Here is a 9,881-nt window from a genome sequence, read left to right as displayed (position 1 = left end):
CTGACCCGCCCTCTCCCCTATCCTTGTTAGGAACTTTATCCCCGCACTGACAACTGTGCGTCCCGTTTGCCTCCGCTATTAGCCTCTGCGCTCCTGGGAGGGGAGGGGTGGGGAGGGCACGGCCTGTGGTTTAACTGGGGCCCCACAATGCTGTGACTATCAGCACTTCCTACTTTCAAAAACCATTTTATGGGGCGCCTGGCTGGCTCAGTCAGTGGGGCATGTGACTCTTGATCTCCGAGTCATGAGTTCAAGCCCCATGCTGGGGGTAGATATTACTTAAAAAAATAAAATCTTAAAAAAAAAAAGAATCATTTTACATCTATTTTAGTTGAGCGAATATGTGGGGAAATGCTGAGGACAGTACTTTGGCATACTGTAAGCGCCATATAAGTGTTTGGTTCAGTGTGGGTATTTTCTGCTCATACTGTCATATTAGTGAGATGGCAGGTTTTACTGATGAAAAACTAGGGATACCAATACACTCTGGCCTCCTGCTCAGTGTGGAATCTTCCTGACTGGTAGGGTGGGCATGGGGCAGGCTGCAGGCCTCTGGGAGAGTTGACAAGGCCAACGCTTGCCTGGACTAAGAGTGGGCAGGGTCTTTGGGCACAGACTGTGAGAAAGGAGCTTTGGAACCCATGGGCTTTTCCAGCCAGGTCTCCTGGGGCCAGTGGGGGTGGGATGGGAGCAGGGAGGGGGCTGGATTAGCCCAAACTCTCATCGGACCTCCAGACTGCCCCCACTGAGCTCTGCGGGACAAGGGGTGGGAGCGGAGGCCCCAGCTGGACTCTGGGGAGTTACCAACCGGCCACGGGGATTAGTGAGGCCGAAAAGAACATTTGCCTAGGAAGGGCAAACGGGAAGTGAGAGGCTAAGGATAACGCTCTATTAAGTCCCCCGAGACCCACTGCAGACCAGTGGGGCGGAGGGGGGGCAGGAGGAGGTGGTGCCGTCTGGGGCGTCTTGACAGGTCTCCCACCCCAGCCTCGCCCCTTCTCCCCCAGAACACAGCTGCGGCAGCTGCCCCGCCCCCTCTGCCTGCGCCGCCTGCCATTGGCTGAAGGCGGGCCCCGCCCCGCGGAGGTGGCCAGCCATTGGTTTAGGTCTTTAATGTTTGCGTGCTTGTGGGGGTGGGGGACAGGCGTCATTCCCTGGAACCAGCGGACTTCCTCTCGGCTAGTCTGGGTCACCGTGTCTGCCTGTCGCTGGCCCCAGGCTCGCTCTCTGGCCTCAGCCCTCTCTCACTCTCTCTCTCTCAGCAGCTGTCTCTCTCGTGCCCGCTGGCCTGTCTCCTTCCTCGCAGTCGCCTCCTTCTTTGCCTGCCTGGGTGGCCGCCATGGGCCGGAAGCGGCTCATCACTGACTCCTACCCTGTAGTGAAGAGGAGGGAGGGCCCCGCTGGGCACACTAAGGGGGAGCTGGCGCCAGAGCTAGGTCTCTAAAGATTGGGGGACGGGAGCAGTGGACACCACCGAGGGGCATGAGAGGACGTGGGTGGACGCGGGCAATGGCAGGGGAAGTGAAGTATGTCCTCTACTTCCTAGTCCAGGCCTGGCAACGGCCGGCAGAGGCCAAGGGGTGGCGAGGGCCGGGGAGCAGTGGGACAGCTGTGAAGCGAGCAGCAGGGGGCAGGCCTGAGAAGCAGCATGTCATTGCAGGGGAAGAGCCCCGGCCTCTGAGCGTGGATGAAGCAGAGCTGGAGCTGCTGAGGCAGTTTGATCTGGCCTGGCAATATGGGCCCTGCACAGGTGAGAACCCCCTCAGGCCCCAGGAGCACATCCTGGAGACAGTCCTGTCATCCACACATCCCTGAAGCAAGCCAAGCCCCTGCCTGGGTCTACTGAGACTGGGGGGTGTGGAGGCCCCAACACACCCCTCCACACACATTCTCTAGCCTGGACTCAGTGTCTTCCTCCCACCCTGGCAGGGATCACACGGCTGCAGCGCTGGCATCGGGCCGAGCAGATGGGCTTGGAGCCCCCCCCGGAAGTGCGCCAGGTGCTGCAGACCCACCCTGGAGATCCCCGCTTCCAGTACAGGTCAGAGACAGGCCAGGGAGGGCTTTCAGGGGGGCCAGGGTTTTCGTCAGGCACCAGCAGCCTGCTGGCCCCAGGTGGGGGCTGCCCTGACCTGAGGAAGAAATGGGTGAAGGCTCTTGGGCTTTGCTGAACGGGTGAGAAGGCTCTACAGGGTGCCTGGCTCAGGAAGGCAGAAGATGGCTTTAATACTTCTTAGCTCTGAGCTAATGGTGGGGGAAGAGTGCACCCAGGGCCCAAGGGACTCTCTATTTAGTACAGAGGGGTTGGCCAAGGACTATAGGCCATGACCAAGAATTGGGGCTGGTGAAATCAGATCAAGGACTTAACTGACTCGCTCTGATTTTTCCCTCCCCCTCCCCTTGCACAGCCTCTGGCATGTCTATCCCCTTTGAGGCACCACCCGAGGCCTCCTGCCTGCGATCCCAGGACCTCAGGACACAAGCGGGAGCCAGTTTGCTGCCCCCTGGCTCAGTTCTGCCATGAGAGTTTGGCTGTGAAGAGTGTGAAGAGGAAAGAGGCTGAATCTGGAGGTCTCTGAGGCTCAGCCTTCCATCTAACCAGCAGGCTCCTGGAGCCCCCTCTGGGAGCCAACACAGCTGAAGTTTGCACTTCCTACATGGAGAGTGGTCTCTGAGGACCAGGACCTGACCATGACCCTTCAGATGCCTGCTACACACCTCCCTGACCTAAATGCTGTGGTCTGGGGAATAGCGTGGCAAAGAGGCACAGCCTTGGACAAAGCCAGACTCAGGCAGGTGTCTAAGAGGCAAAGACACACTCCCCACTTAAGGCTGGGAATCTGAGGGCAGAACTGGCAAGGGGTTCATTCATGCTTATCAATAAAGAACAGAGTCTGGAAGCTTGACCTCCAGTGCCTCAATGTGGCCCTGTTTGGGCTGGCAGCAATCAGCAAGTTGATAGGTGGGAAAGAGCCGGCACCATGCTTTCCCTCTGTTGTCCCATCCTAGATCTGAGATGGAAGAAAGACGCCTTAATAGATGGTGGGGCAAGTCCTCATTAGAGCTGAGCGACCTCTGGCGCCCCCTGGTGGTGTACAGGGAAACTACTCCTTAGTCACCTTCAAAGAGCCGCCAGAGAAGACCTACCTGACCTGCCATCAGGCCTGTCCAGTGTAGCCCACCTCACAAAAATGGGTCCTTTGTCAGAGGGGACTCCATAGGCCCACGCATCATAAAGCCCAGACCTACGCATTCTTAGCAAGCACCTCTGCTTCCCCACGCTGGGGCCACCTGGATCCAAAGTACACTTGGGGAAGTCCAGCCTGCAGGTCCTGCTTGGAGATGGGCATCATCTGATGGGCTTTGACGGGGAACTGGGTGGAGCAGAAACAATGCTTAGGGGACCTTGGGATGGAATGGAGTCAGTACTCCTCATACTGTGTTTACCTTCACTCCATCCTGAGCGGACAGACACCACACTACTATAACTCCTTGGGGACAGGCCTACAGAGCAGCCCAAGTGGCCCCCTCAGCCCCCACTGTACTGGGCGCTGCCCATGCCTCAAGCTCTTTAAATGAATAATCTCTAAAGTTCCTAAAGGGCCATCGGGGTACGTTTTGCGGAGAAGGAGCCCGAAGCCCAGAAGGGCTCTGCGGAGTTGCTCAGCAGTGCCAGCAGGTCCGTGGTGGCACAGAGATGAGAGGCCACGTGCATCAGGCTCTTCCCATCCATACCCATCCATACCCGTGCCCCTGCCCATTTGCTGAGCATCCTCTGTACGCCGGGCTCTAGAGGTCCTCTTGGGTGTTGTCAGTGGTGAGAGACGAAGGAAGACCCACAGGCAAATATTACGCCACGTGGTGGTCGGTGGCAGGCCACATCAGGGTCAGAGGTCAAAGAATGCCAGGGGTGCTTAGAGAGGTTGATCAGGGAAGTTCCCTGACAGGGCGGCATTTGAGCAGACCTGAGCGAAGTACAGGAATGAGCCTTGCACCTCCGTGGTACTTGGGAGCGAAGGAGCAGCAAGCACACTCCTGAAGGCAGGAGAGTTTGCAGCCTGGTCCTGGACCAGCACGGAGGCCGGCGCAGCCAGGGCAGAGGGAGCGAGGGCAGTGCCAGGGGAGTGCGAGGGGAAATGAGGCCAGAGAGGTGGCGGGCCGGTCCCACAGGGCCTCTCAGGCCTAGATAAGGAATCTGGATTTTATTCTGAGTGAGACAGGAAGACAGTGGTGGGTTTTGAGCCAATAAATGACACAATCAAGCTTATGTGTTGAAAACATGACTCTGGCGGTTGGCGGAGAACAGATTGTGGGGTTGGGGGAAAAAGAGGCGGCAAAACTGCTCAGGCTTTTGGGGTCGGCCTCGAGAGAGGTGACAGAGATTTGGACCAGGGTGGGGAGATCAGTCGGTTGTGGGCTTGAGAGAGAGAGGAGCGAAGGAGAACTCCAAAGGCCTCGGCCTGAGCGTCTGGAAAGCCAGAGTTCCCATGACTGAGATGGGGAAGGCTGTGTGAGGGGTGGGGGTGGGGGGTGCTGGGGAACCAAGAGTCCGCGCCTGAAGTGGGTGACACCCCAGCGGAGCTGGGGAGTAGGCGGTGGATACACCAGCCTGGAATTCTGGGGAGCTCTGGATCGGAGATGTAAATGAGGACGTTTCTTAGGTGGCATTTAAAGCCCTGAGCGTGGATAAAGTTACCTCGGTGACTGCAGAAAGAGACAAGAAGTGGTCCAAGGACAGGCCTGGGACTTCTATGCTTAGAGGCGAGGAAGGAGACTGTGGGCGGCAGGGCCGGAGGAAAATCAGGAGTTGCAGGCCCGGGGGGCCTGGACAGAAGGCATTTCAGGGTCTCAGGTGCTTTGGAGAGGCTGGTACAATGAAGCCTGAGGGCCGAATGCTGGACTTGGCCATGCAGAGGTCACCAGAGACAAGAAGTTTCCACGACTGCCAGGTAAGAGTGTGCTGCAGTGGGCTCAGAGCGAGTGGCAGAAGTGGAAAGGGGAGCGTGCCAACTCTTTCAGGGAGTTTTACTGGAAAGGGAGCAGAGGAATACAGCGGTGACCAGTGGGACGTGGGATCAAAGGAGGGGTTTTGATGTGTCGTTTTGTCTTTTGCTTTAGAGAGAGTGACACCACAGCATGATCACCCAGTGAAGACAGTGAGCAAACGGGGAGGGTACTGATGCCGCAGGAGACAGAGACAGCAGTCATATGAGGCCTTTGTGAAAGCGACAAGGGCCAGGACGAGTACCCAGGGAGAGGCTGGCCTCAGGTAGGAGCATCCAGCGTGACAGGAAGGGAGGCCAAGGATGTGGGTGTAGATGCAGGTGGGAAGGTATAGTTATCAGTGGGAACATTCGAGAATCCAACGTTTGCTGAGAGCCTCACGTAGCTCGGAGGGGTCTGATGTTTACTAAGTGCCCTGCGTGCCATCTGCTGAGCTGAAAGCTGCACATTCCTTATCTAGTTGACTGGAGTGACTCAAAACACTCTCATTAGGTAAGTATGAGCCACAGTTGACAGATAAGGAGGCTGGAAAGAAAAGCAACTTACTCCATCAGTAAACCCCGCGGCCGGACTCACACCTGGGGCTGCCTTCCGCAGTGCGTTACCCAACACCCGCACCCCGCTGGGCCTGCGCCCTGGGTGCTGAGGGCGCTGTTGGAGAGATGAGATCTACCCATGTGGAAAGTTAAGAAAACAATATACAGGCTACTTTGGGGCAATTGGGAGTGGTATCGACACTGAGTCTTCAGGAAGGAGAGAGCCCTGCACTTAAAAGGACCCTCATTGTGGGGACCCTGAGCACACAGACAGCCACCTCCCGCTACATTGGCTGTCCCTGCCTCACTTTAGCACCTCACCCCTTCCGCTGCAGAATGAATGAAGACCCCCTACCGCAGCTGGGGGGTGGCCTGAGACACCTCCACTCTGAATATTCTTTTTAAAAAATGTTTGTTTGTTTATTTATTTTTGAGAGAGACAGAGAGAGAGACAGAATCCAAAGTAGGCTCCAGGCTCTGAGCTGTCAGCGCAGAGCCCGACGCGGGGCTGGAACTCACGAGCTGTGAGATCATGACCCGAGCCGAAATCGGACGCTTAACTGACCGAGTCACCCAGGCGCCCCTGAGTATCCTTACTAGTTGCATCTGTTTTCTTCAAAACCTTCTGCCAGTCTTGCGTTCTACTCCATGATATTACTGAGGTAGCTGCTGTAGCATTACAAATGGGTGAACTCACTTGTCAAGTAAAACGACCCCTCCAGGAAGATGGGCCGAGAGTGGCCTGCGGCTGGCTCGACACGCCCAGCACCACCCAACCAGGCGGAGCAGCCCTGCAGGAAGTGGCAAAGAGATGTTCATCAGAAGCAAAATGGGAGGTCAGGGGCCCATGAAGGGTGAGTAAGAGGAGAGGGGCAGAGAAGAGCATTCTAGATTGAGGGACTGGGCTGAGAGCAAAGGTGACAAGGAGAGGCGGACGTGTGCGCCCAGGGGAGGGCGTGCAGATTGCAGCACTTGCTTGATGAGAATCGGTGCACTAAACAGCTAGCATTTCAGTGCCTACTCCATATCCAGACTGTTCTAAGTGCTGTTTATCCTCTCAGATGCTAAAATCTTTATAAAGAGACTTTGAGGAAGAGATTCAGGCACAGTGAGGTTAAGTACTTGCCCAAGGGTCACACAGCACGTAAGTGTCGGGACGGAATCTGATGCCTGCACTCACGTCATGTGGGATAACGCCAGCAAGTAGGGCTGGGGCCAAACATAGGGCCTGGAGCCTGAGGTGAAGGAATCTGCACTTATCCACAGTGAAGACAGCGCCTGAAGGTTGTTGAGCAAGAGAAAAATAGGATAAAAATAATCATTCCGGAGAATCTGTCTGGCCAGGTAGGAAGAAAGACTCGCAGGGAAGAAAGTGCAGGCAGGGAGACCACAGCAGAAGCTATTAAATATTCAGGACATGGGTGCTGAGATGCTGGGCTAGCAGTCAGAATGCAAAGGACAGAGAGCAACAAGAGATGTTGCAAAGGCAGGTGGCAAGGCCTGCGTTTGGGAAGGGAGGAGTGGGGAGGAGGCGTCGAAGATGACTCAGGATTTGAGCACGGGTGCGTGAGAGAAGGCTGATGCCATGGGCAGAAGACTGGAATCTGGGAGGAGGAGCAAGCTCGACTTCACGCCTGTTCAGTTTAAGACGATGACAGGACTCCCAAAAGGAAACATCCAGTAGGCAGCGGCAACTTAGAGGTCAAGTCCAGTGGCGAGGTCAGGGAGAGGTGGCATCCAGGGCAGGGGGGATCGCCTGCACAGAAGCGACGGCTGAGCCCATGCGCATGGAGGGGTTCTCAGGGGGTGAAGAGAGACAGGGAGGTGGCGTGATGACAAGACCAAAGACGGCGCTTGGGAAATCCTCTCTAGAAGGTGGAAGACCAGCAAAGGAGAAGGGACAGTGGCCTAGCGGCAGGAGAGCCGAGGCAGAGCAGTGTCCGGGAGGTTCCCTAGAACTTCGCAAACGGCTGGTGTCACACTGCCAGACGTCAAGGGAGAGATCATGAGGAGGAGATGCAAAGAGGAGGACGGCCCACCCTCTGCCCTCACATTTCCCAGGTCCCTCTGTCCCCATTCTGCCGTCCCCAGCTGCCACAGTGACGACCAGTGCCACACCCACCGATGAAGGCCACACTGATTCATTCTCTAGTGACTCAGGTGTGGCGGCATTTTTCCACCCTCAAACTCAGACAAACGCACCGGTAACGTCAGGCTTAAGGAGCTAATTTGCCAAGAAACTCAAGTAAATCCGGGAAAGGAACATGTCTCCGAAAGGGTCTAGAGGTGGAATGAGGCCACAGCAGTGGCAGCTTGACGTGGCTTGGGGTCAGCTCCACCTCCAGGACTTACGGGATCGTCAACATGACGGCCTGTGTTCTCCATAGTTCGTTCAGCCGACTGCTACACTAGAAAACAACTCTGTGCCAGTCATGGCAGATGCGGACGGTTGGAGCTCCGGTGCCTCAGCTCCGAGGGCTTCCTGGTGGGAGAGGGCGGCCTGGAGCTAATGCGAACAGAGCCACGGGACAGGAGTGCACGCGGACTTCCCGAAGACGGCCCCGTAGCTAAGTATTTCAGAACGAGCAGGGAGGACGGAAGGTAGACAGGGTCCCGGGTCCTTCCTGAGCTCTGCTGTGGTCCTTAGTCTCTTGAAGGAAAAGGCACTTCCCAGAAACCTCCTCTGGGGCAGATGCCTCCACCTCGCGGAGAGGTTCTGCTGGCTTCCAGACCTGCAAGTCCTGCCCTTGACCACATGCCATTTCTCGGGGCAGCCTTCCCCAAGAGGAGTTAAGGATTTCTCTGTTTATATTTTATGAGGGCACGTCTCATTGCCACAATACATCTCACTGCCTCCGCTAGAGACTGCCTCATCCTGGTGCTGTGTGTCTAGCCCAGGGTTGGCTACGTAGTAGGTACTCATGCCTCCTGTTTGGGCTGTTGGTCCTGTCCAGCCTGTGAGGATTGTTTATGTGCCGGACAAATGAAATCTGGTCCCTGTCTAAGTCGCTTCTCCTGGGGGTTGTGTGGCCTTGATGGCAGGAGCCATCTTTTTCTAGAGCCTGCTCAGCACGGAGGGCATCAGAGCTGTCAAACTTCAGAAGCTGTCAAAGCGGGCTCTGTTTCACTTCCCGTTTCGAAGCCTGTGCCTCCACTGGGCCTGCCCACAGAGCGCTCATCCGAGGTCCGCTTAGGTGCAGGGCAGAGATGATCATCCCATACAGAGTGCAAAGGGCCATCTGGCTACACCCCCCCCCCCCCCCGGCCTCCCACATGCTCTCAGGGGGATGGCAGCCCAGGATCCTCCCCCACAGTCCCACCCTGCTGGGATGTAAACTGGTACAGCTCCAAGGACGCCAAATGGGCACTATTTGTCAAAATTACAAATGCACATATCCCTTTTGGTCCACATCTAGAAATTTATCCTACCGACACACTTGTATGTCTAAAAGAACATACATAAGGTTATTTCTTATCTTACCATTTGTAATAGCAAAGACTATAAACAGCCTAAATGTCTATCACTAAGGTACCGGTAAAGTAAGTTACAGTATACGAAGGACACTGTACTGTGAAAAAGTTCAAGCAAGCTCTGCATGTTTTGGTGTAGAATAGAATGAAATCTAAAATATATGTGAAGAGGGGCACCTGGGTGGCTCAGTCGGTTAAGCATCTGACTTCAGCTCAGGCCACAATCTCGCGGTCTGTGAGTTTGAGCCCCGGGTTGGGCTCTGGGCTGACGGTTCAGAGCCTGGAGCCTGCTTCCGATTCTGTGTCTGCACCTCCCCCACTCATGCTCTGTCTCTCTCTGTCTCAAAAATAAGTAAACTTAAAAAAAAAAGCTGCTGAGGATTCAAATCAATTAAAAAAATAAAATATATGTGAAGAAGGTAAAATGGGGAAAAAAAGGATTTATAGAACAGGCTACTATTTGGGTAAAGATGTGTGTATTCACTTGTATTGTGCATAAATATCTCTGAAAGGACACCTAGGAAATTGATACCATTAGTTACCTTTGAGAGGAAGGTAATTTGGTGGGTTGGAAATAGGGAATGAAGGGAAATCTTCATTGACAGTACTTTTGAATTTTGAACTCTGCAGCTGTCTTACCTATTTAATCAATCAATAAGAAAAAAATCTCGGGGCGCCTGGGTGGCTCAGTTGGTTGAGCACCCAATTCTTGATCTTGGCTCAGATCTGATAGTTTGTGAGTTCGAGCCCTGCATTGGGCTCTGCACTGATAGTGCGGAGACTGCTTGGGATTCTGTCTCTCCCTCTCTCTGCCCCTTTCCCACTTGCACTCTTTCTCTCAAATAAATACGCTTAAAAAAAAAAAGGAAG

At 55.0% G+C, this 9,881-nt stretch overlaps 1 protein-coding gene across 2 annotated transcripts; it reads left to right on the top strand.

Annotated features, from left to right (window-relative positions):
* The first annotated feature begins 1,141 nt into the window (after positions 1–1,141).
* POLD4 (DNA polymerase delta 4, accessory subunit) lies at positions 1,142–2,887 on the top strand. 2 transcript variants are annotated; one of them, XM_042906460.1, is made up of 4 exons: positions 1,142–1,436; positions 1,661–1,750; positions 1,930–2,041; positions 2,409–2,887. In XM_042906460.1, the coding sequence occupies exons 1-4, from the start codon at positions 1,340–1,342 to the stop codon at positions 2,431–2,433; spliced, it is 324 nt and encodes a 107-aa protein (XP_042762394.1). In that variant the 5' UTR covers positions 1,142–1,339; the 3' UTR covers positions 2,434–2,887. The 2 variants fall into 2 exon arrangements, with proteins under 2 accessions (XP_042762394.1, XP_042762393.1); XM_042906459.1 differs by having other exon boundaries at positions 1,348–1,750.
* The last annotated feature ends 6,994 nt before the right edge of the window (positions 2,888–9,881 follow it).

Source organism: Panthera leo, chromosome D1 (assembly GCF_018350215.1).
Source record: "Panthera leo isolate Ple1 chromosome D1, P.leo_Ple1_pat1.1, whole genome shotgun sequence".
In the NCBI taxonomy this organism is placed as follows: domain Eukaryota; kingdom Metazoa; phylum Chordata; class Mammalia; order Carnivora; family Felidae; genus Panthera; species Panthera leo.
This window is presented reverse-complemented; position numbering and strand designations above follow the sequence as displayed.

Coding starts and splice junctions, on each gene's coding strand:
- POLD4 (XM_042906459.1), top strand. CDS start 1,483: ATGAGAGGACGTGGGTGGACGCGGGCAATGGCAGGGGAAGTGAAGTAT. Junction 1,751..1,929: donor GCAATATGGGCCCTGCACAG/GTGAGAACCCCC, acceptor CCACCCTGGCAG/GGATCACACGGCTGCAGCGC. Junction 2,042..2,408: donor GATCCCCGCTTCCAGTACAG/GTCAGAGACAGG, acceptor CCCCTTGCACAG/CCTCTGGCATGTCTATCCCC.